Source organism: Cryptotermes secundus, unplaced genomic scaffold (genome assembly GCF_002891405.2).
Source record: "Cryptotermes secundus unplaced genomic scaffold, Csec_1.0 scaffold39, whole genome shotgun sequence".
Lineage (NCBI taxonomy): Eukaryota > Metazoa > Arthropoda > Insecta > Blattodea > Kalotermitidae > Cryptotermes > Cryptotermes secundus.
In genome coordinates, this window is record NW_019723904.1 from 1,216,368 (window position 1) to 1,243,574 (window position 27,207).

Below are 27,207 nucleotides of genomic sequence, written 5' to 3' on the forward strand. Positions count from 1 at the left end.
GGCGTGATGTACGAAGGACTGATTGGCCCGTTCTTCCTTGAAGGTTGCGTCACGGGGGAACCTACCTAAAGTTGCTGAGGCAAAGTGTCATCCCAGAACTTCAGAGGAGAGAGAACTTTGATGAACTGTGGTGGCAGCAAGATGGGGCCCCACTACACTTTGCCAATATTGTTCAGGCGTTCTTGCATCAAGTTTTTCCTCAACGCTGGATTGGCCGTCAAGAGCCTGTGGAGTGGCCAGCCCGATCACCCGACATCACCCCACCAGACTTTTTCCTTTGGGGTTACCTCAAAGACAAGGTGTACGCTAATCCCATTGACAGTGTGAAACATCTACTTGAGGTGATAGTTCAGGAGTTCAATAAAGTTCCCGTGAATATGTGTAGAAAGGCGTGTGAAAATGTTGCTTTGCGTCTGCAAGCCTGTGTTGACTTAGGTGGTGCCCAGGTTGACCAGCATCTTGAAAATCGATGACTTATGTGTGTGCAATTCCATTTTTGTAACCATTGCAATTGTTAACATTTATCAATAAAAATAACATCTAATCAAAAACTGTCTAATTGAGTCTGGCCCACTCTGTACATGTATGCTGATAGTCAGGTTAATTTCATTTGTAACGTCCCAAAATGACATGCAAATAAGAGCAAACCTTACTATTCTAATACATTTGAGGTTCTTGCGATGGTGACTGAAAGGTAGTGTCTCTGGGATGTGATGTGATGTACTCTAGTAGAAGTTTACCAGTGTTTCTGAGGAACAGACTGCTTGCTCTTTGCTACCTTGGCTTTGTGTTTGACCCTGGAGATGGCAGCAGTTCATTCCTCCAAAACATCTCTAAACTTTGAGACCACACTGTCGTATCCCAGAAGATTGCACTTTTCAAAGTTTTTGCTTCAAATATTGTTTGAAATATGTAGAAGATATGTCAAGCCCCAATAATTATGTTCACCCACAGTATTCTTGAACAGAAGCAACATGATCTATCTATTAAAGGTGGACAGATATGAAAACTGAACTTTACATGCAAAAAGGTGAACATTACACAGGCAGCAGAGTCAAGTTGTGTATTGGCCTGTTTTGAGGTAGGATGTAAAGTCTTTTTTCTCAGAACTTTTTTTTTTTTAAGTTTGCTCTGCTGCTGTGAATATCTGAAATGAATATTCAGTTATATTGAGTAATGGAGCTGCATTCTGTATTTTGTGACTGTAGTAAACAGTTATTACTATGTTCTAATGTAAACTAAATTAAGATAAGTAATAATGTTTAATTTAAATTATAGATAGTATATGTATGTGTATTATTGATAGCTGACAAGATTACTCAAAGTGATTCTCCCCTTTTTCTTCTTTCTTTCTTTCTTTCTTTCTTCTGTATGTGTGTATAGAAGTATGCAGTTGTACAGTGGAATAATAATGTTGAATGTGCCTGCTGTCACTGTGCATACTGAGTAAATAATTTTTAGAGTTGCACAAAGAACCTTTGCTAGCCCTTGGAGAAAAGTAACACATCTTTGTATCTTTATTGCACAGGGTGATTCTAAATTATTTTCAGAGTTTCTGTTTATAGGTCACAGAAACCGCAACAGTAATTTAGAAGCATTCTGTACTACTGATGTGATGAAGCCCACAATCTGTCACATGCCATACTGATCCAGATGCTAACATTAAAAATGAGTAGCAAACTAATTCCAAGGAGCAGAGCCTTCATTGAGCACAAGAAGCTAATAGTCATTCAGCTAGTCAAGAAATTCTTTGCCTGTCATTGAACCTGTATGTTCATTACTGTGTTCACAAGAGCCCATGACTGGTTCCTATCCTTAGTCCTCATCATCACCCCCATTTCTTGAAGATCTATATGATTCTTATCCTCACATCTGTGCAGAGAGATCTATTCCCTTTTAGTCTACGTTACATACCTTACTCCATTAGGCTTTTAGCAGCAATGGTGGTCATGGGGAGAGGATCATATGCTTCACTTGAGTCTGGTATCCTCTCCATGGCGCCACCATCGTTGTTAGCATCATCAGTTTGCTTAAAATATTATCTTCTGTTGTGCCTTTAGTTAAAAGGGAATTTTGGAGAACCACTCTTAGCAGCTCGCTACCAAATGTGAGACAGGTGCCCAGCATCAGAATCCAACTGTTACCCTTTCTTAATGATGACTACTTGGGGCTGTGATGCCAGGTTACCTTTGTCCTATAAAAGGGTGATTGCTGAGTTAAGATTTTTTTTTGTTTTGTTTAGTGATTCAGAGTTGGATACAGTGAGTCGGTTGAAAATAGTTGAGCAGTTAGTTATGAAAGATAGTGAAATAATGACAACAGTAATATAGTGAGGTATGGTATCTACGTGAAGAAAGTGAGAAGTTTATGAAGACACAATGGAAATGTGATCTAATGAAGGGCAAGTCTCGCAGAGGACTAGTGTAACTTTGCAGACATAAATATCTACATACCGGAATGTACTGCAGTTGTTGCATTCAAGTAGTGTAGTGCTTCATCATTCCTGAAGTGTATACCCCAATCCCGGTCACCAGAGCAACCTGTATCCCTGAGGGAAAGCTCTCCCGACTCTACTGATCTGATGGAGCAAATATTATATCAATGCTGTTGGCAGCTGTGCATTGCCTGAAGGATGGTATCTCTGGGACAGTGGCGAAGGGCGAGTAAAGTTTAAGGTTTTCATTTGTCTTAACTTTCAATTTCAGTGATGCAAGTTCAGGATTTTCCCCAGTTTGGTGCTCAAATTTTCTGGTCCGCAGATAAATCTGAAATGGGAGTGCTGTATATATGCAGCTGTTTCAGTAGCAAAGTACCATTCTCACAATATCCTGTTATAGTGTACTGTAATAATGTAGGTGTTGAGTTTTAATGTAAATGAACGTTTTTCTTTTGTCATAATATGTAAACTACAACAAAGCAAACTTTTGCAGATAGAGGGTGTCATGTGGTCAGTGCAACGGATACCCACAGCCGTTAATCTCGGTTTTATAGACCGGAGCTGCTATTTCCTTGAAATAGGTCCTCAGTTATCCTCACGAGGCTGATTGAACCCTGTTCCAGACCCACTACTTCTCAGAAAATCTGGTAGTGCCAGGATTCGACCTCTGGATCTGTAGGCAGGAACTCCGACCACTAGGCCACAGAGGCGGTCAATATGTGAACTACAGTTAACAGAATCAAGATCCATGTTGTAGATGTACATTTCTTTACAGCTTGACTATGTAACTTAAACATGGGAAATATGCTTTCTGAGACAAGTAGTGCACATACAGTGGAACCCCAATTTAAGATTTCTTTATTCAGTGCATTTCCTTATTTAACATTTAATTTCAGTGATCGCAGTTTGCTAGTCTTGATGTAAAATTGTTTTTTACTAACATTTTTCTCACTTTAGTGTTCAAATCTGTTAATCCCCAAAGATACCTTAAATTGGGGTTCCACTGCTTTTGGGATGACCAAGTTTCTGCTGTTTGAGTTTTATATAAAAATGTCTTCCTACATGCATAATGGTTACAGACATTATTGTATTTTTTGTGTTTTTCATCTTTTGTATTTTTCGCACATTACTGCATATTAAAATTTGAAATTGTCCTGTTGAACAAACTGTTAGTAATGATTTGTATTTTGGTTGTATTTCAAAATAGTGTTAAAAAATTGAAATTTCATTATTTTATTTGTTTTGTGTGGTGTCTGTAGTATACATTTTAGTAGTACTTAAGGTTTAGTTGTAATTTGACGACAATTTAATCTAAAGGTATCAAAGATAAAATATCACTTACATATACTTGTTTATATTAATACATAGTTGTTAAGTAACAGTAGATTGCAACTTAGCAATTTGGTTCAGGCATTAACATTCTGACTTGACAGTATGCCATCATTGTATTTATACTTTCCATGATGCATACTGTAAATTTTCTAGTAATGCAACTGGAAGCCCATATCTTCCAGTTTGTTTGTTGGTTTTGGCATGTTGTATATTTATTGCACAGAGCTCACAATAGGTGGTCATGTGGATTTGTCCGATTATTACAGTTCTGAAACTACATGAAGTATTGCAAAGATATATGGTTTGGTATTGGGGAACCTATTGTAAGTATGTCTGTGAAACTTGATCTATCACATTAGGGAAACTATACAGGGTGTAAATAAATATATGTTACAACGCTCTATGGTAGATAGATGGGTTCAGTCTGATCATATTTTGTTAATACACCCATGTCTGGAAACGCTTTTATCACTAAGGGTCAGAAAAGTTTCTGAGGGGATGCATAAGTTTTAGGGGAGATCGTTGTTTTGCATTATAAAAGTTGCTCAAAATGGCGGCCACCAACTTCATTGCATGTTCTGCACCGCCTGGCATTTCCTGGATGGTTCCAGCTGCCACTGCAATTCTTGCCACAAGATCAGGTTTTGTGTCTATTGGAGTCCCATACACCAGGCTCTCCATATAACCCCAGAGAAAGAAATTCACTGTCAGAGGAGCAAGGAGGCCAGGTTATTGGGCCTCCACGTCCAATCCATCTGTTGCAAAAAGTTTCATCCAGATACAGACAACATTAGTGTTGTGGTTACACATTTCAAGATGGACTTCCAAAGGCACCATTTCCAGCGGCTTGGGTAAGGTCTCTTCGAGAAATGTATAAATATCACCAGTAAGCCGCGTAGGTAAGAGGTAAGGGCGATTTCCTTCATATTTCAGAAGGGCTAATGCGTAAACAAAGCGTTTCTCGACATGGGTGTATTAACAAAATATGACCAAATTGAACCCATCTATCTACCGCAGAGCGTTGTAACATATATTTATTTGCACTCTGTATATAGAGGGGGTGTATTGCGAAAGAGAAAATTTGGACAGAAGAGGGATATAGTATCAGGAGGCTGGAGAAAAACATATAGTGAGGAGCTTCATAGTTTCTACTCACCAAGCATCATTAAAATTATCAAGTAAACAAGAATTGGATGGGCAGGGCTTGTAGCAAGCATAGGAGAGAAGTGCTTACAAATTTTGGTAGAACAGTCTGAAGGAAAGAGACTATTAGGAAGACCTAAGCATAGTTGGGAGGATACTATTGACATGAATCTTAAAGGAATAGGATGAAAATTTAGGCAATATCTCTGTAGCTGAGCAGCTGTTAGGTTCTACTCAGCTCTATGCAGTTACTTTTGTATTGAAGAGCTATATGAGTGCCTATAGGACAATTGAAGTCTTTTCTGAACTACATATCAAATTAAATTATGGTTCTTATTAGTTTGGCATGAACTAAACGGATTATTAGATATGTATACTGTATGTATGCATACTGAGTAGGCCTCCATCGTGGTTCCAGATAAACTATTTTTTGTGTTACATTCATTTCGTGTCTTAGAGATGTCAATAACGTATTAAAGCAGACCGCTTCTGTGGTCTAGTGATCAGAGTTCCTGCCTACAGATCCAGAGGTCCCGGGTTCGATTCCCGACGCTACCAGATTATCTGAGAAGTAGTGGATCTGGAACGTGGTCCACTCAGCCTTATGAGGATAAGCGAGGAGCTACTTGAATGGAAAAGTAGTGGCTCCGGGCTAGAAAACCGAAATTAACGGCCGTGGGGATTCGTTGCGCTGACCACGCGCACTCTCTGTCCTCTAAAGTTTGTACCAACTTCGCCGACAAGCGGCGGTCGCTCGGTCGGTATAGTTCGCTTGCGGACTTACCCACGGAGTTTAGTTTTTTATTTAACCTATTAAAGCACACTTCATGAATGTACTTGCCCAAAACGCACCTATTTATTATAAATATGTATTTAGCCTTATTTTTATCTTTGGCCCACCCATCCTCCTGTTCCGTATGTAACGGGGAAGAGTGTTGTTTCCTCGAAGGCAAATAGGCCGGGTCGCGAAGCTGACATCTCACCTATGTGAACTTATACATCCACTCTCCGATACGTATTCATGGCATAATGCTTAATTAAACGCAGGTACAGCTGTACCCTTTTACTTTACTGTATCTTGGAGGTAATATACATTTATAAAAACCAGAAGTCATGACGAATAAGAGCAGTGAGCTGCACTGGGGCTTTGATACGTCAGTACGTAATAAAACTTAACGTTTCGAAGACTATGAACATCAGCGATAGTGGCGAAACAATTTCCAAACAATCCATTGACTGCTGGTGCTCTATTCAAGATGTGTAGTAGAGCCTCCACTTCGTATTTTTCAAGCGTAACAGTTGGTACTGCTGGCGATTTTAAAGCGAACTTTGTCCTGAACGTTATTTACATTCTTCCTTAAACCGAAGCAAAGGGTAAAGGGAAATACTTGTATATTTTTCCTACAAACAAACAAGAGCAACTTTTGTTATTCATGATCCCTAATAGCTTGATTTGCAGTCTTTCTTTCAGATAACCGTTCTACCAAGAATATTGCAAGCAATATTTGTGACTCGTTAAGTAAGTTTCACTACGAAATCATCGCCATTGGCCTAACAGCCCTTTTTGAGTCTTATTAGAAGATTCTGCCAGATTTGCCTACGCCTGGCATGAATTAGATCATCCGGTTTCCACTTTGGATTTCGCAACAATATTACGTGTATTTTACAAAGCAATGTCAGCCTTGCGTCAACCCCCAAACCTGTAGAGTCAGGTGTCTCTATGTATATCCCCCAGTGACAAAGAGTGATGCAGTTATACCCTCCGGCACCATCTTCTCTTTTAATCGTCTTACACGACTCAGGGCTACAGTGGAGATATTCTAACACCCCTCTACACGGCAGTTCTGCAAGAAATTAAGTAACTAACCAGTGCTCTGGTATTGTGTCAAAAACATTTGAGGTTACATATAAAGGCAAGCAATGCAATAGATTAGCGTAATTAGGGCACCTGATGATGGCACTATGTTGCCGAAATATGTCGTGAAGTAACAGGTGAAATTGAGTGCACTACAAGACGGCCACTGTATACATATCATGGATGAAAATCAGTGCAACAGGACGCTAAAATACAACATTGTGATAGCAGAAGTTCAGTTGAAATAGTGCAGTGAGTGGCTCTGATTGTGGTTCATTGAGTTGCATTGCGCATCGTCTTGAAGTGCAGGAGCCCAGTTCAAGCACCCTAAGAACATGTTTACGAAACAAGAACAACGCTCCTGGATAAAAATTGAAGTTGCACGAGGTCGCAGTGCACTAAACTGTTATCAGGGACTGCGAGAAGCATGTGGTGATGCTGCTTTGCCATATCGCACAGTGGCNACCCTGCTCCACATTCTGCACGATATTCTTGGATACCGCAAAATTGCAGCGCGTTGGGTTCCCCGTACAATGTCCAAGGTGCAACAATGGCAACGTTATGCAATTGCACAAGACTTGTTGGACGAGTACCAGAAGGAAGGTGACGACTTCCTTGGAAGGATCGTCACTCTGGACGAAACTTGGGCTCGCTCATAAGAACCGCACTTGAAGCGACAATCAAATGAATGGAAGCATCCTGGCTCTCCTTGTCCAAAGAAAGTGCGCCCTACACCGAGTAATGTGAAGGTGATGTTCAGTGTGGCATATGACACTGATGGAGTGATACTGCACCACACTGTACCTCAACGACAGACAGTAAACGCTGCCTACTCCTGCAATTTCCTGCGTAATCATCTTCGTCCAGCACTCAGGAGAAAGCGATGACACTTGTTGGCAACGAACCCCATCATCCTTCATGACAGTGCAAGGGCTCATACTGCTGACGCTGTCAAGGATCTCCTTCGCCGCTGGCGATGGGAGATACTGCAACATCCGCCATACTCACCCGATATGAGCCCGTGCGATTATGATCTCTTTGCCAAAATGGAACAACCACTGCAAGGGACACGTCACAACACGAGAGAGGAGATTATTCGTGCTGTAGGGCGGTCACTGCTGGACATCAACAGAAGTGGACGCGCTGATGGTGTACGACGCCTTCCACAAATTTGGCAGACGGTGGTACACATGGGGGGCGATTATATTGAAGGAATGTAAGTGTGTTTACCTCAGGTAATAAAGTCATTTCAGAACTATAGAGGTGTTGCCACTACTTTTTATCCGACCTATGTATACCCCCAACCCCTTCCTTGTACTCTAACCTGGGCCACTACAACCGCTGTAGAATTTACTGTCATTACAATACGAGGCTACCTGTATAGGCGAAGTGACAAAGTTCCTACTTATCTAACATCTTAAATTGCTCACGTATTTGCTACTTTTGAGGTTCAACCAATTTCCTGATCACCTTGCAGACGTATGTAATCTACGTTCGTCCCTAAAAGCAAAAGGCCGTGTTACGAACCCCAGTTTAGCCAATAAGCGTTTCCTTCAAAATGTTACCTTTCCGATCTAAGTTAGGTTTTTAGACACTTCGGCACTTGTTAGCTCTCCGATGTGTCTGTTCATCTGTATATAATTCAGATAATATTTGTCATTCACAGTCACTAGAAAAATTCGTGATTAAAATTTAATTTGATGCGAAATTAATAAAGGAAACTCAGTCTAGATATGCGTTTATCATGGACAGACGAGAAATGGATACAAAACCTCCATTTGAAAATGTGAAGGAAGAGACCACCTAGGTGACGTAGGATTATCTATCTATTCCTGTTGCTCCCACTTCGAGCATAGGGCATAAGTGAAACATTTCGTTTGACTTCAGTTTCTTAATCTCAGACAATCGGTAGGAGTCCTTGGACGGGGGTTCAGAACGACTCAAGGCCAGTACCTACACAGTACAACACAAACACAGAATAAACGCATAAATAGCTTGAGTAGGATTCAACCCGCGATCCCAGTGTTCGAGAGGGCGAAGACATTTTCATTTCTTAGGCCGCTTGGCCGCTATGATCGGCGACATAGAACTAAACGAATATGAAAGAAGTGCGGTGTAATAGCGTGAAGTGGATTGATGTGGGTCGGTAAAGGGGCCAGGGTCTCTTTTGAACAAGGAAATTAGTCTTTAGAGTTTCATAAATCGTGAGAAATTTCTTGACTGTGTGACTATTCGCTTCCCAAGAAGGGGTCTGCTCTCTGCACTTATTATTTCAGTAAATATTTAGTATGTATAAACACTTATCGGGCTCCCAATAAGATTAAAGTTTATTGTTTTCGAAATAATTATCGACATTGAAGGGCAGTGGTGGAGTATTACTGCGTCTCAACGCCAAACCATTATATAATGAGGGAATGGACGTAAGCACACACGCGCTCTTGACTTAGGCACTAAGTGAAGATGAGTGATCCGCTTCGTATTCAGGTCGTTGTATCCGCGGGTACAAGACCCCATAGGAGGCCGTGACCTAGAGCCACTCTCAAATTTATGGGTAAAGATATCCTTGTACTTAACTAATTAAGCACTACGCAGTGAAGGCGTATGGGGAGTGAATGCACAGACCCGCATTTACTTGACCTCCGCACTAGCTGAAGGTGAGTGGTCAGCTTCACGTCCCGGTCGCTTTACCCCGGGGAAAGAGGCCCCGGTACCCATTTGATAGGATACTGGGTGGGCCCCAGAGCTGGTCTGGACAACATGGAGAATTGAGAATTCTTCCCACATCGGGACTCGCACTCCGATCCCTCGGTCGTCCAGCCCGTAGTCAGTCGTCGTACCGACTGAGCTATCCCGGCTCACAGATTTCGTAGGCAAAGAGAAAAATCGTTCCCGGTTGTGGAATCCCGGCTGCTCAGCCATCTAATGTGAACTTAATGAATTTAAGTGCATTGTATACGTCTGTTTATGTTGAACTGTGCCTCTTGTTGACCTTGTTTACTGAATGAAGACATAATAACGATATAAAACCTATTAAAGGCTTGCCCGACATATTTATAATCATTGAAACTTTTGCAACCGGATTTATTTAATACAGTTTTCGCACAATATATAACGTGTCTGTAAAGTACGGTGCAATTTTCCAGCTTAGCTATTTTATTCTACTATACCAACAGGTTACTGCCAACATTGTGTGAATGTTTTCCTCGGTTTCTCCATGCATGTGTCGGGTTAATTCTTTCATATAGGTCACTGCCGCGAACTTACAGATCCTTAATTATTCGCCAGTGATGATCACCTTGCCATCCATGCTGTAAATTGTGGCCGGGTATAATCACAATTCGTTGCAGTTCCAAATCTCCAGTAGCATGTAGACCCGTTGGTAAGTACTGTTTATAGACAACGCTCGGTACTAAGCAACTACCACGGAATAGGCAAATATACGGCAGCCGTTGCTGAGTAAGCGAATCGCAAAGAAATATGTTCCTATGGCAACGGTTGAACAACAACGAGCAGTGTTTTCTACGCGGTTCGTGCCAAGAGGTTATAAATGGGGCAAGTTTAGCAAGTTGTCTGCCCTAATGAGCGACTAAGCACTAACAATAAACTGACCCTCCACAAAGCACTTATTAATTGTAACATTTGTTATTTGTATTCGGGAAGTGTCCGTTTCGAACTTGGTGTCCTGTGCTTCATTTGCAAGCAAAAATGTCGGGAAATTACCAGGAATGGGCAAGGACTGGTTCCTTCCAAGTTCTTCTCAATTCATTATTCACCAGTCCTCATATAATTCGAAGCTACATTATCTCTGGTATATCGTTTCTTCCTTTGAAAAGTGGCAAACCTTTTTTCTGTGACACCAGAAAAATAATTTATTAACAAATCAATTGATTCTCCTCAGAGGCAGGGATTCTTTACTCCGCTGTCACTTCGAGACCAACTCCGAGCACCACTTGGCCTTATATTCAAAACATGTTGGTGGGGTGCTAATTGGTCGTACCCTGAGTCTTATCTTTTTCGTGTTACGAGCGACCACGGCTCTTGTGTAGAATTCGATCCGTTGCTGAACAATAATAAAGTCTGTACAGCTATTAATACTCCTGACGAAGGTTATAATTTATTTCAAGTTGTAAGATTTGAGGCTTTCACGGCGGTGACTATGAAGAAAGCAGTCTTCTGGGATTTGGCACCGTGTATATGTGGTGTTAACCGACGTTTCAGAGGAACGTATCGCCTCCATCTTCAGGGTAGAAGAAAAAATATAAGAAATCCGCAAGCGAAGAGANCTTCAACTAAGGGAAATGCATTTCAAGGTTTTCTATAATTACAATTATGGATTTAGAAGAAAATACACGTTAGTGTTTGGACGAATATTTGCCGGCAAAATTCTTTTAGTATTTACGAATACCACATATTACAATACATGTTTTTTTTTTTTTTGCAAAATACAGAATATTGTGTTCTGTGGAGACAGCCCTTCTTTAGTTAGTGAAGTGCTGAAGTTCATGTATAAGATACCGGTATGTTAAATTCGGTGAGAGCCTTGTATTAGAATAATTCACCTCTAACTGAATCGTTGATTTTTTTACCACTGGACTTAACAAAGAATTTTGATCCTGGTGATTAGAACTAGATAGATCGGTGCCCACAGAATAGGATTCCGGAAGATGGAGGCGAAAATTGTCTCAGAATGTTGGAACATCTTTGTTATTCAGATAGTGGATAATATCCTATAAAAACTTCCATACCCAGTCAATAAATATGGGATAAGTACCATATAGAAGGTCTTGTCTCAGGTACCAGCTATTCTGATTGAAATTATTCTTCATTTTACTGAGGATAGTGCCTTAATATTGACCAAGCCTTTTGTTTCCATATCATTTCTAATTCAAAATTCACAAACCTTCCCTACCATTCAACGCTGTACCTTCTTTAGCTGACAGAAATCATAAAATGAATAAAGAATCAGCCAAAAACTAATTTATTATCGGTTTCTCAATTGACGCTGTATGTAACCATCGCAGTTAAGGAGCATCGTTAAATAAAGTAAGGATTAAAGATAGAACGATTAATAATACTTGAATATGAAAGGGGTTCAAGTTCTCTGGCACATTGTAGGGCGTATACGTCATGTCTGAAGAAACAGTTTTAAAGTTATGTCGTAAAATGGATGTGTAGTTGACGCAATTTACTAATATTGTCACTGTTAATCCTCGTGATGTTGTCACCATGTGAAATGCGCAGGCGGAACACTGACCTTAAATAAATTAAGAGAAGTTACGTAATAGTATTGGATTATTTACAAAATGCAATTAGCACTGATACTTGAATATCATATAAAACTATTATTATTTATAACTGCCGTCCAAAGCAATGGTTCCTAAACTCTTTTTAGTCTGGTCAAGTGGGATTTGTGATGGACAAAATGGCGCTGGGGCAGGTTTTCTCCGAGTACTTCGGTTTCCCCTGCCAATCTCCATTTCAGAAATTGCCCCACAATCACCCTCACCTATCATCTGGGCCTGGTACGATAGGCCAGAAGTGGCGGCAGTACAAGGGACTTAGTCCCACCCCACTAGCAATAAAAAAATCCCCTGACGTAAATAAAAATATTTGAGGCTCCTAAAACTGTAAAAATATGATTTAGTAGTTTAAAAATATAAGTACTAATAGACCTTCCGTATTAATGGGGTTTTGGACTTAGTTCCTCGTCCCATATTCTAAAGAACAGTAAAGAAAACAGCGTTTCGGAAACTGGATCTGTTTTTGTGTTCTCGGGTGTCGGGGTGGGGGACACCTACGCTGTTGGGTCCGTTAGAAGGAGCTAATCCTAGTCTCTGGTCCTCTTTCCATTGTCATAACCCTTTAAAATCCACTAATGAACCTTAATTGTCTACCTACCTACCTGCCTGCCTATTGAAACATGCATCCATCTCTTATCTATGAAATATGCCTACTTTTTCTGATATGTTGTATATTTGTAATTTAATCTGGCCTCTTCTTGTGGCTCATGCGAATCGTAATTAGACTATTTTTCTTTCCTTGTCAGTACAGCCCTAATGGGCCTAGGCCTACCTCCATGAACTTTCACCTCGGTTTTTCTAGATCTTACACATTCTGTAGGACTCCTTGGGCGGGTGATCAGCTAGCTCGTCGCAAGGCCTCTACCTGTACACAAACACAGAAAAAGGCACACACAGAAACTAAACATCCATACCCTGAGTGGAATTCGAACCCACGATCCCGGTTTCCAAGCGAGGGAAGACAGTACATGCCTTAGACCGCTCGGCTGCCGTGACTTGCAATTAGACATCAGCATTATTAACTCTCCACGGAAGAAGGCTTCAGATCCTCTGCATCTTAAACATGTTCGTGGGTTTCTCAGCCATGATATTTTCTAACTCAAGCTTTTATTTTTTAAATATTTCTTTGAAGATGTCCCTATCGACTATTTAACATGTATATGTATATGCTGCCGGTCACGGTAGCCGAGCGGTCTAAGGCATGCACTGTCTTCGCTCGCTCGGAAGCCGGGATCGTGGGTTCGAATCCCACTCAGGGCATGGATGTTTGTGTGCGTTTTTCTGTGTTTGTGTACAGGTAGAGGCCTTGCGACGAGCTGATCACCCGCCCAAGAGTGTACCGAATGTGTAAGATTAGTAAACCGAAGTGAAATGGAGAGTTTCATGGAGGTAGGCCTAGGCCCAAATTGGGGCTGTAGCACCACAGGGGAATATATATATATATATATGCTAATGATAACAAGCAGGTCTAATACTGTGGTAAGGAAAGCATAAGTAAATATGTCTGCTTTATTTATTTATTTATTTGTAAATGAAATATCATTTTTGCCCTTAGTGTTTCTATGTAACTGTCTATAAATCGATCACATATTTAATTTCATAGATACAAAATGCCAGACGAGTTATCACAGCTAAACCTCAAGGCCACACGAGGCCAGAATGTCTTGAGGAGACGTCTGTGGATGAACTTTGGAAAAGGAGCAGCTCCTACTGTCGCCTAACGACGTGGTGTAGCAATCCTATAAGAGGAACAAGGCTCGATGGTAAACTCTGGTTCACTTCTAACGCTATTGCTTACTAACATTGCTTTGTTCACTTCTATAGGTGGTTGACTGTTGATCATTTTGACTGTATCTGGACATCACTGTTATATTTTGAAAGTTAAAGAGTGGATTACAATCAAATTATTCGTTTTAACTTTGACTGGACATCCTAAGGAAAATGACGTAAGTAATAATTTGTAGTGTAACGAACTTCAAAACATGATGGCATTTAAAATTAGGCGGTGACCATTATTCAGTATGAAGTCGTCAAAGCTGAAAGAGGAGGAGCAAGTTACGCCGAAACATCGATAGTTTTCCTATTTTTCAACACTGCTACACCCAGACGAATACACAATAGATGTAATATGTAATTATTTGTAAGTAAAATAGTTTTCTGTAGCCTATGAATGTAGACCTACAAACATGAATTACACTTCAAAATGATGTTAATATTTACTTTGCAAAAATAATTGTAAGGTGTTTGATAAGGGGTTACATTGTTTAAAATTTTTGTCTTGGTTTTTATGTGTTTACTTATAAAAAGCGTTCTCGTGGTGAACTAACTTCCTATCCAACGAATCATGCTTCGTGTACTAAATATTTAATTATATAAAAATTAATAAACCACACCAGGATATGTAATCCATGAATGATACAAGGAAAGGAGATACAAACATCACATATTCAGTGTTATCAAACGAAACCTAAATTATTCGTAGCAGATTCAGTTCTGTTTATGAATTTTTAAAATATATTGCTTCATAATTGTGCTTACAAAGGAAATAAAAATACATCACTTGCGTAAAATCTGTATAATGTGTTTATTGCAGTTTGTCCCAGACACCAATTGCAGAACTTGAAACTCTTTACGCAGTGCTCTTGATATATTTTCGGTCTGCTGAATTCTTTTTCCTGATAGATTTCTTGTGACATTCCTTAATATACAATAGCATTTTCAATTAGAATAACGCAAAATTATTTAAATACTGCGCAAATAAGGTTACATAATTTTGAAATAAAGTGTAATAATACGAATCATGGAGATACTTCTAATTCTTTTTAATTTAAGGGGGTAAACTTTTGGATGTTTCTGCATTTCTGGTTATATATCAGTGTGATATTCTCTGCTTTTTTTTTTTAAATTCGCTTAGTGGGGGGTGGAGTCCAACTGTGTCCACTCGACACGGCGGCCACTGATCGGCCTATTGTAGCCTGCCCCGGGTGATTATAATGATGGAGAATTTAGTGGAATGAAGATTGGCAAGGGAAACCGAAGTACTCGGAGAAATCCTCCCCCAGCGCCACTTTCTCCACCACAAATCACATTTGACCAGACCAGGGATTGAACCCGGACCGACGAGGTGGGAAGCCAGCGACTAACCGCTTGAGCTATGGCGCGGCCCTTCTCTGCTTGTTACTCAGCAACAAAACCCATATTTAAAATTTTTATAATCTTTGTACGAAGTCTATATTTTAAAATATTATGTATGGAAAATATTTCTTATCTATTCGTCTTACTGGAATAAAACTTTTATCACAATGAAATAACTCGAACTGCAGGGGTTATCTGTGCGACTTCACATTACCATAGCTACATTCCGTCACGATCACTTGGTTATCCGTTTCGAAACGTCTGGATGCGTAATAACATTTCCACATAAAGACTTGGATGGAAAGTCATTATCGAAAGTAGATGTCCACCATTCAAAAATTTAATTCAGGTAATGCGGACAACGCAAGAAAATTCGCCATAAACTCTAAGTGATAATAGACAATTCGACTAGTTGACAACAGAAAGAAGCCCCAATAATTTATAAGTAGTAATAGACAAGCTAGACGGTTAATGAGGCAAGCCCAGTAAGATGTTATCGATATTTTTTGTAAAAATTTTCTTTTTCAAATACTATAAGTTATTATTTTGCAGAGTGAAATTTAAATAATTTTTCTTAACAATTTTCTTTTTCAAATACTATAAATTATTATTTTGCAGAGTGAAATTTAAATAATTTTTCTTCAGTTTAATTTAAAAGTACAGTAGTTAACTTATTACTTTTATGGTTACTGAAGATAAACCACATTGGACACCATATGCACCACATAGGCACATAGATTTATAAAAAATAAAGTCATAATGTGTAAAAAAATTTATAATCTTTGTAAACATAGATATTGTCAACATATCTGCCTTTGCTAACAGAGCATGAAACACACAGTGGAATCCGGCTATTATACAGTTATGTGTGAAACTAGAAACATAGGATCTGCTTTCGTAATTTCTTATTAATTTGTACAATAATGTGTGCGCACGCTATACTTGTGGCAGATTCGGGAAAAAACCAACCGCTTCTCTGCTGTTCAACTTCCCCTGGGTCGTAGTGAAGCTGTTCCGTCAAAGGTTTTCCTTGTCGGCCCGCTACTCTGAAGAGACACCCTGGTGACCGTCCCCAGTAGCAGCCTACCTTAGCAATGGCTCTCGACTTTATTGCGGGATGTTTGGGAGTTAAGTGAAAATATATTAAGAGATTTATTGCTTCACTATTTAATTAATTGTTAGTCTAATTTCTTCATTTCGAAAAAAATAAAAGGAGGCTTATGAGATCACTTTGCTGTCTGTGTATCCATGTGTCTGCGTCTGTATATCCTCCTAATCCCTGAAAGCTGAAACAGTGGAACTAGAAGAGATGGCCATTGCAATGCTGTATAAACACATATATTACATGACGTCTGAAAGCCAGAGGAGTGTACGGTTCTGTTTAATAGCAATTCACCTTCATGGGATAAAGGAGCCGGGATAGCTCAGTCGGTATAGCGACTGGCTACGGGCTGGACCACTGAGGGGTCGGAGTTCGAGTCCCGGTACAATAAAGAATTTTCTCTTCTCCACATAGTCCAGACCGGCTCTGGAGTCCACCCAACCTCCTATCCAAATGATACCGTAGGTTCTTTCCTCGGTGATTAAGCGGCCGCGGCGTGAAGCTGACAACTTCCCTCCAACTAGTGCCGAGGTCAAGAAAATGTGGATCTAGACACCCACTCCCCCATACGCTTTCATAGCGTAGTACTTAATTTGTTAAGCATAGGAACAACTTTGCCTTTTTACCTTTACCTTCATGGGATCAATTTGTAATATGTGGTATGATATTCTTATATAGGAATGTTGAGCAGTGCTGACAGAAACTGGCAACCCATGAACAAGGATTCTCGGGGGGGGGGGGAGAAAAAAAAAGAGAGAGAAAAAAGAAAGAGAATACTATATGAAAAAATATCTAGGGCCTTGAAAACATTTTGATTGTTGGATACAATTTAAATATACTACACGTAATAGTAAGATCACCCGAAAATGTTGAAAAATAACTCTTGCTCTCAGAATGTCTGATCTAGACGCAAAAAGAGGAGAGTCATCTCAGTCTTATTGAAACTAAAGACTTAGCCCCTAGTAGGATTCCAGATGTTATAATTGTTACGTGACTGAATTACTATCTCGTAATAAACAGAGCTGGGCATTCAACATCAACTGAATAAAGTCCAACCACTCAATTCGGTCCTGAGCCATTTCTATGCAGTTGCATCTTCAAAAGCCACTTATCTCAGATCCCTTATACTTATACTACTACTTTCTTCTTCTTCTTCTTCTTCTTCTTCTTCTTCTTCTCTGTCCCCGCTACATGCAACTTTTCGGAAACTGTACCTGATAATGAAAGCATATCCGTTTTCGTAATATCGTGTTTTATACGTAAAACGAACCAAAGATGACAATATCCAGAAAATGAAAAATTATTTTAGGGTCTAATACATCTCTTACAGAAATATTCACAAGTAGTATAAGCCTAATGAAGGGTACAAAACAACTTTTTGAATATCTTTAATGAATAACCCCATAAATAATTAGATGATTTGATTTCAGATCTTCGTTCATTCATACCAGTTTCATCTGTAAATAGGTGAACTACAAATAGCTAAATGTACTCGTTTGTAGCTAATCCACTGAAGGCTGTTTCAATACTGTAGTATAGGTAGTTTGTTGTCAGGATTAGTTGGTTAGTTTTAAAAACGCATGGAAAAGTATCCGTCAGCTGTAGTTAATATAGTTCATAGGTCACCGGCTTGGGTCAAACAAGGTTATCTTATTTTTGTTCGGACATAATTATTAAAGTTATCATTGCAGTTACGAAATATGAAGATACGCCTGCTTCATGTCCCATGAAAATATCGTCCGTGTAGCATAAGGTCAACTTCATGATCCTACCAAAACCACCAGGAATGCTTAATTTTTAGTTTTCGAAGTTTACCAATTTTGTTTTTTTACTAGTAAGTGCATTAAAGATAAAAAAGTAAAGTTGTACATGTGTACACAGAAAAATACCATACACACAAACACCAAACATCGATGCCCTGATTGAGATTCGAGCCCACGATCCCGGCTTCCGAGCGAAAGAAGACAGTGCATGCCTTAGGCCGTTCGGCTACTTTGACCGGCCAACTTTACCATCACTTCGTAGGAAATACGCTACGTCTGGCTAGTGTAACTCAGTGAAACAAAAACTGCTTCGCCTAGTTGTCTTACGAAATGCATAAAACAGCCTATGGGCAAAATACAGGGACATTTGATGTTAAAGCAGGTACAAGTACATATAGTCATATAATCATAACATAAAGATATTACCGATTGCAGACGTAGCAAAACAACGGGCTAACAAGCTGCAGAAACAAACCTTCTGGAATAAGCACACAGCTCTAAACAAGTGGACGACACCCCTTATGAGGTGGAATAAGATTTACAAAAATAATGAAAAATTTGATAGAGAATTTTAATGGATTTTAATTAATAATTTTGTGTTATTTTTAAGTGGACTACAGCGCGCGGTTTTAGCGCACATGAGAGCAGTGTAGCAGTTTAGATATATTAAGACACCTGAAAATGACCATCTATGGCCGAAACATGTTGTGTTAAGTGTTAAATGGTGAATAAACAATTGTTACATTATTGACGGACTGTGGATACACAGACGTTTTAATTATAAAATGTTTGTTCCGACCAAGAACAAAATAAAACAGAAAGAAATTTTATTTATGATATTTTTTTCGAATGCAAGTCTATTTCTTAATTACATGATTGTTGCTTAACGTTCAAAGTGTTATTTTATTTACATATGAACTTCAGAATATATCATTTGTAGTGTAGAAAGTAAGTTTTAATATAAAGTTTAAGATCTAGCGATGTATAGACAAACAAAACTCATTTGAGCATTAATAACGGGCAGATATTTTTAAAATAAACGCGAATACTAGTCATAATACGTATATCAGGGTTGTAAGATGTTTTATTTGTATTTAACAAAATACAATCCTATTAACCACTAATAATTTAATACATATTAAAGATGCCACAATTTAAAATATCTTAAAATGCATTATTTAGTGAACTGATAAGGACAACGCAATAAAATAAGTGGAGAATGAAGCATATTAGGGACCTGTGTGATATGAGAGCAGCTAGGATTCTATTGGGGGGGTGGGGGGGTGGAAGAGCAGACATTTTTTCAAACTTAACTTTCAAACCGTTTAAGAATTTTTTAAGGTTCGCTCTAGAGTTTTATGTTTCCATAACGAAATACAGATGGTGCCACTTTAGAAATGTTTGGTATTGTTTATTTTTCAGCTTTCGTTTTCTCTAAAAAATGGAAGCCGAGAAGATGCCCAGTTTGTCCCCCCAAATCCAATATGAAAGGGGAAATACTGCTGGACCTGCAATCTGGCCACTCACATTCATCAGTTTCGGAGGTTAAGAATGGCTGGATTTAACCTCCGCGACTCATGCGTCTTTTTGTATAATATTTGAGCGTTGTAGCAAATTTAAGGTTACATTCTCATACTTAATGGACAGGGGTACCCTCTGTCGGCACAATTATTGATACTTATCGTCTATAGTTTGTTTTCAAGGGACTATTATTTATTTATTCTTTATAGGTTGTGCGGGCGTGCTGGTTGGACATCCCTTTGACACAATTAAGGTATGTTATCGAAGGAACTTGGTCACTTTATTTAATTTACGGAATGTGGTTTATTGTGTCGGTTAAGAAACAGGCGACTAACATAGATCCTGTGCATTACAGCTCAGGTTTTTGTGCTGTATGTGCAAGTATGCCCGCATGCCAATATCAGTGACAACTCTGTCAAAGGCATGAACCGTCTTTGCTCACTCGAACACTGGGGTCGTGGGTTCGAATCCCACTCGAGACATGGATGTCTGTGCGCGTTTATTCTCTGTCTGTGTTGTTCTGTGTTTAGGTAGCGGCCTTGCTACGGGTTGATCCCCCGTCCAAGGAGACCCATCGACTGTGTATAGATTAAGAAGCTGAGAAAGCGGTCAAGGTCCAAAGGGCTGTAGAGACATAGATAGATAGATAGACAGATAGATAGATAGATAGATAGATAGATAGATAGTTAGATAGATAGATAGATGCCTGCAGATATAAGAATTTTTGCCCGATTTCGTTTTTATTGTAGGAAAAAATTTGAATATCTAACAATAAATTATAAGGAGCTGGCTTTGAGAAAAAAAATATTTCTTTCCTACAGTTTCCAGGGCGCTTCGTTCATCTTTCTTGTCCATAAAATATTCATCACATTTTTATATTTGCTCACAAATATTTCTGCACCTTTATGCATCTTCAATTAAAAACCCGCTTTATTTTTCTCCGGCTGCTTTTCCTCCATAGATATTTGGTCAGATAATTTTCGTATAAATATATATCAACTGTGCTAAATTCACACAGACTTCAGGTATACAGAAGGAAACTTGGCGAGCGAAATTAAAGTCCGAAAAGCTTAAAAAATAAACAAATAAAACAAATGATGGAATTTAACTATTTAGGGGGAAAGTTTTGAGAGAATGAAAGGCAAATATTTGAACTGTAAGTGGAGCCATCCGGATAGAAACTTCAGTAAAACTACGTTCATGAAGAAGAATATGAAATTATAGAAAGCGTCGATTATACTGCGTTAAAAAAACAGACGCGAGACACTGATATGGATCTACAGAGAGAGAACAAGGTTAGAATGATTTACTTAAATTAGAAATTCAATATCCTTGCCCGTGATTGTTTCATTAGATTCATAACGAGAACCCTAAAAGAAGTGAGGAACTTGAGATGGGTATGTAGATTAAGTGAAGGAATTAGTATAAACACAATTCCAATGTGTCCCTTTTCAGCAATTTACGTTCTACGTTACTTTACGCTATGAAATGTAGGACTTTTTAACAAGGCCAGAATGGAAATGTTGCTTTCCATTTTCTGGGTGGATCAAGGTATTACATGATAATCCTTAGCACTGTCACAGGATGACGCCGTTTTTAATAACCCTGGCTGATAATTCAGCAAATTCTGGTAACTCGAGTGACAGTCAAACCGATGCCTGTTTAAGAATTTGGAATATTCGTGTTCAGCACGAATTGCATGACTTACAGCACTGGCTGTGGTACCGTGGTTCGTGTTCGTAGATGTTTAATTCCCATCAATGTCGAATCAACGCGTTAACTTGTCATTTGTATTTATGGACGGATCTCTTTCATCTCTCAACAAACCAATGTGTAAATTTATTTCACAACAATAAGTTACGGTAGGCCTACATATTAGGGATTATTAATGTTCTTCGTACTAGGAACCTGATTGTCTTACGACTGGGTGTCAGTGCCTGAGGTTAGGCCTATGTGAAACAATTACATAAATAATTAATTAATGTACATGGCTGATTAAGGGGAATGGGCTGATGCTGTCGCGACCTATTCAAAATTTCAGTCATGGAGGGATTTTGGAGTCTGCTACAAATTTCTATAAATAATCTTATTTTAATAAAACGTAAAAGTTAAAATGTATTTATGTTCAAATTTTCCTAATTTGATATTGAATATTTGCCGAAATTAGTTGGATATAAGGCTGACATACGTGTATATTATTCTGTATTTACAGGTTCGACTTCAGACGCAAAGTTTTCGGAACCCCCAGTATAAAGGAGCTGTCGACTGTTTCACAAAAATTATAAGAAAAGAATCGGTAAGGCAACTTCCTATGTTTCATTATCATAGATAACCTGTGAGTTTCATCCATTTCCTGGTAACATATTGGTAACATGAGCTTTCGACTAGCCACAAATACAGATCATTTAGAGGTTACTGGTGGTGATCGCCGAATGGCTTGTAATAAATAACGCGTTAAGAACTGAACTAAGAAAAACTTCACCAGTCACACTGGACGGTATAATATTGTGACGGCGTCTTTAGTAACGAAACACGTTACAATATTGTTAGTGTGACGGACCAGATTGAAACAAATAAAAAAATCTTAAATTTAGTCATGATAATGACAATAATTAGCATCGAATGGAGAAGAATGGCGAGCAATCCTGAGGAAGGCCAGGGCTCACAAAGGGCTGTCGTGCCAATGATGATGATGAATTACAATAATTTTCATTATGAACAATTTCTGTTGATACTTGTTACTTGTATGAGAAAATAGAACTATTTCATCGTTTCAAAGGATTTCCCAAACGTCATTTCCCTTCTGGTATTTTTAATTTAGTAAGGATCACCAGTTCGAACTGACAAGAATATTAAACAATTAATAACTACAGCTAATAATCTAACATCATCCAGGTTACTGGATAATAACTTATTATATGGAACAGGGTCATTGTTGGCAGACTGACAGTCAGTCAGCTGATTAGAAAATTTACTGTCCTTTATGGAACCCAAAATTTTCATGAAAGTCTGTCAATACATCAAAGTCCGAGACACTTCCGGACTTTTCATAATCTCCTGGTACTTTACGGCAAGGAGTTGTTAACCTGTCACTTAATCCGGGAGTGGGAGGACAACTCATCAGTTGTCCATGACTGCTTAGTCAATATATTCGAAGCTATCCTCAATATCTGGATGTCCTTTCCTCCATCCGCAAACTTAAAAGGACGTGACACACAATTATTTTATCAATTATGAATCAAATCATCAAAAATACCTCCCCTGTTGTAAAAACCGCCATATTATTTCTTCAAACAATGCAATTCACTATCAAGTCAGAATCGTAATTGGCGGTCCATGACTACATCTAAAAATTTTAACGTCTTCACTTTCATAATACCCTTACAAATTTGTCAGTTTCATTTTCTGCCCTTCGCTGGAGCCTTCGGAAGCAAAAGCAGAGAACCATAACAGGAGCACCGTTTCAAGAGTTACAGCAATGAGCAGACTCTTATGAACAGAATTTACTTAAGCCACCTGACTCTGTAACTGTGCAGGTGGGGGGTCTCTACAAGGGAATGTCCTCACCTATGGCAGGAGTCGCCATGGTGAATGCTGTAGTGTTTGGCGTGTACGGCAACTTCCAGCGCCACTCGCCTCAACCTGACGCCCTCTCGTCCCATTTCCTGGCGGGAGCAGCTGCAGGATTTGTGCAGAGTTTTGTGTGCAGTCCCATGGAGCTGGTGAAAACTAGACTGCAAGTCCAGCAGCACAGTGCTGTCCCTGGAGGTGGCTGCGGCGGTCCAATGAACTGCCTCTCTCAGGTAAAATCGTTATTGTTGCTGTTGTGTCTAAACTATACGCGTTGCCTTGTTTTGTCTTCGGTTTTAGTCAATTTTCCTTATTAAAAAAAGACGGTTTAAGAAATCACCTTGCTGTCTGTGTGTCTGTTCCTCCACCCCCCAAGTTTGTAGGCAACGGCTCAGTAAACGTATTCTAGCGGCAATGAATACAAACGCGACAATGGAAGAAATATTTAATGCGGTGTTTTGTATGCGGTCCGTGTCTTATAAAATAGTAAAATATAGCCGAAGGAAATTAGGCTATTATTCAGAAATGACCGATTAAATGCTAACATTAAACCAACCCCTCGTGAAGCACTAATTAGATCAGTAATGACTTATGCTTGCCCCGCCTGGGAATTTGCGGCAGATACACACCTTTTGAAATTGCAGCGCTGGTAAAACGAGGTTCTCTGCACAACTGGTAAATTTCCAAGTTGCACACCGGTCCGCGAATTGCACGCGACTTTCCAAGTGCAATATATCTACGAATACATAACGAAATTGTGCAGGCAACGAGCAGAGGTCATGCAAAATCATGAAAATACATATGTTCGGATAAGGTTAAACCCAACACAGAAAATACGTGTGGTTTAAACGTGGCGGCAGTCAGGCGCACGACCGTTCAAATGACTAGGCAGCAGCTGTAGCATGAGCTACAAGATCTGCTCTACCAAGCCTAGAGTGACATAGCCCATTGTACTCGTATACACGTATATACTTGTATATTAAGTGGGCACGCGGTAGCTTAGTTAGTTGAGGCGCTATGCTACAAGCCAGAAGGTCTCGGGTTCGATTCCCAATGAGGTTATCAGATTTTTCAACTGACCTAATACTTCCTAATTGTCTAGAAAATGTGTGAGCCTCGACGTCTCACAATCCTATGGATCTCCAGGGTATGTTACAGGGATATCTCTACCTTCTTTACATAATACTAGAGTTACATACATGTAAAACTGTAAATAGTATGTACCCACAAGGAACCGGATAGTTGTCAACTGATTATGTAGAATGCACACACGTAAAATTTCAAATATAAATGGCATGTACTACTGACTATGGGCGCAGTAAATACAGACCCGTCCTCCATTAGCGAGGGCGCCCCCACATCGACAAAGCCGCAATTGTCTGACAGTAACAAAAATCTGGTTTTGGGGCTGCAGATGGGGCTTGACGCCAAGACTGACTGACCTACTGACTGTCGATCGTAAGGTGACTTCGAATTTGAGCAGAGATTAGTTCTTCCCACAACGTCTTATTCTGTATGTGTTCGTATTATTTGCCTCTTTGATAGTGCTTAGCTTACAACTGCCCTTTGCGCTGCTGAGTAACCAGGCAAATAAAGAATTGAACTCAATTACTGTGGAACTTCTAGATGTCCTGTGTATCCTCCAATCACGACTCCTCTGCTACTTGTGCCCTTCTTATTAATTGAGTTTATGCATTTGTCGGTATTAAGTAAACTTCGTTTTAATTGAAATTTCATAATAGAAATTTATACGCTGAATTAAATTCAATAGCGTTACTGCATTACATGTTCTTATTAGCATTCCTACAGCATATTCAGAACCGTAATATTGTATGTGGAGCCGGGGTAGCTCATTCGGTACAGCAATGGGCTACGGGCTGGACGACCGAGGCAACGGGTTCGATTCCCGGCAGGAAAAATAGATTTTCTCTTCTCCCAGTGTCCAGACCGGCTTTGAGGCCCATCCAGCCTCCTATCCAATGGGTAGTGGGAGGTGTTTGCCTGAGGTAAAACAGCCGGGACGTGAAGCTGGTCACTCATTTTCATCTAGTGCCAAGGATAAAAATGGCGGAGAATGAGTCTTCATGGCGCAGTGTATAGCTAATCAAGCAGAGGGACAACTTTGCTTTTAATATTGTGTATTGTGATGCGGCTATCCAATGGATGTTGGAATTAATACAAGTCGTATATCATTACATTTAAAGTTGATGTTGCCAAAATAGACCATTTATTTCCAGAAAATTCCCCAGGCAATATATTGTTTTAAGTTATTGTTCTCAGCTGTTTATGTCCTGACTGAAAGTGAACATGCAATATGTCTACGATACTGATCACAGTATGTGGTCCACAGGTGGTAAAAACTGAAGGATTTCGCGGCGTATTCAGAGGCCTTGGTACTACAATATGCCGAGAGGTGCCTGGATTCGGTCTCTATTTCGTTGCTTACGAATTCATGACGAGATCAGCTGGAGACCTCAGTGAGCCCAGACCTCCAGTCGGCACACTCCGCATGCTGCTGGCTGGCGGTTTCAGTGGTACCCTGTCCTGGGTGCTCACATATCCGATAGACGTCGTCAAGTCTCGTCTTCAGGTTGATGGGATGGGCGGCGTTTACAGATATAGTGGGTTCATGGACTGCTTGAAGAAGAGCATTCAAACTGAAGGCTATGGAGTTATGACGCGAGGTCTTACGTCCACTATCTTGAGAGCGTTTCCAACAAACGCCGCAACATTCACTGTTGTCACATGGGTCATCCGGTGGACCGACGCCAAGCAAGCTGAAAATACTTCGGGATATGTAATTGAAGAGTTAGTGGACCTCACAGTGCCTGAAATGTCTATGACCCAAAAAAGATATAAAAGATCTAATGATGACGCAAGGCTCGAAATTACAGTTTTTGGGCTTTGGGAAAGTTTGGAATATAAAGAAAAAGATATGAATAATATTTTTCAATGGAGGAAAAGAATACTGCAAAATATTATGGGAAGTAACATTTTCTGCAGTGAGCAGCTGATGCCTAAATACAATCCAGTCATTTCTTCCGATAAGGGACAGAGAAGTCGGGATTTATTTTGTGACAAAATTAAGGAAGATCCTTGTCTAGAGTTTCAGTTATTTCAAGGGAATAAAAGTAGCCGTATGGACAGAGAGGAAGTTCAAGATGGTTCAGAAGATCAAGACGGAGCAATCTCTCAGAAACAAACCACAGACTCAAATACTGAGAAAGAGCCGAACCATTACGAACATAAAAACGATTATTATAATTCTTCAGTAAGGTAACTGCACAGCTGGTATAAACGCCTTCATCCTAACTCAATGAAGAGTGTTGTAGGCTAGATTTGGTTCTAAACAAAAAAGAGCCAATAGAGCTCGGCGTTATTCTTAAGGACGCATCCATCGTTTGGAGCAATGAAGGTCTTGAGGACAGGTAAATACACAAACCACGAGCAGGACCTTGCAGGAAGAGTACTGTAACACATCCTTAGAGAATTTAAGCATCTTGTTTGATGGTAGAATAAAATAAAATATTAATGGCCTAGTTGATGCTGGCGGAAACAACTAATGTAATGGGGTTTTAAGACAATTTAAGAGATATGGAACTACAAACGAAAATACAGAATAAATAAATAAATTATGAATTACTAGTAATATGGAATATTAAAAGTTTTATTTGTAGCGCTTTAATTACTGAAGTATGAGTGTTCAGATTAGTGTGTAACTCCTTATTGAGATGAATTGTAACGGAGTTAGAACCTAAGGCTTGGTAATGCACTCAGTTTTAAACTTATGCGTGATCGAATGCTGCTTCTGGCATGTAGAAATCTGTTGACACTGATCCAAATACGAATTAAAGTGACAAATATAATTGAAATGTATTAAGTAATATAAGTGACATACACACATGGATGCTCTAGCCTTTGATGGCATAATTATGACAATCTGAAATAAAATAACATCATATTATCCTTCATTACTGCAAGAAGTACGAGTAAGTGTGAGAGGGGCCGCGCCATAGCTCAAGCGGTTAGTCGCTGGCTTCCCACCGCGG

General features: G+C 39.5%; 1 protein-coding gene across 5 annotated transcripts; it reads left to right on the top strand.

Moving 5' to 3' along the window:
• The first annotated feature begins 9,860 nt into the window (after positions 1-9,860).
• Positions 9,861-26,807, top strand: LOC111861914 (mitochondrial basic amino acids transporter). Of its 5 annotated transcripts, XM_033750497.1 has the most exons (7): positions 9,861-10,146; positions 13,892-14,013; positions 16,154-16,330; positions 19,798-19,841; positions 21,801-21,884; positions 23,125-23,391; positions 25,509-26,807. In XM_033750497.1, the coding sequence occupies exons 3-7, from the start codon at positions 16,297-16,299 to the stop codon at positions 26,436-26,438; spliced, it is 1,359 nt and encodes a 452-aa protein (XP_033606388.1). In that variant the 5' UTR covers positions 9,861-10,146; positions 13,892-14,013; positions 16,154-16,296; the 3' UTR covers positions 26,439-26,807. The 5 variants fall into 5 exon arrangements, with proteins under 5 accessions (XP_033606388.1, XP_033606387.1, XP_033606390.1 ...); XM_033750496.1 differs by lacking the exon at positions 9,861-10,146 and having other exon boundaries at positions 13,738-14,013; XM_033750498.1 differs by lacking the exons at positions 9,861-10,146; positions 13,892-14,013 and adding an exon at positions 13,749-13,830.
• Positions 26,808-27,207: the final 400 nt, after the last annotated feature.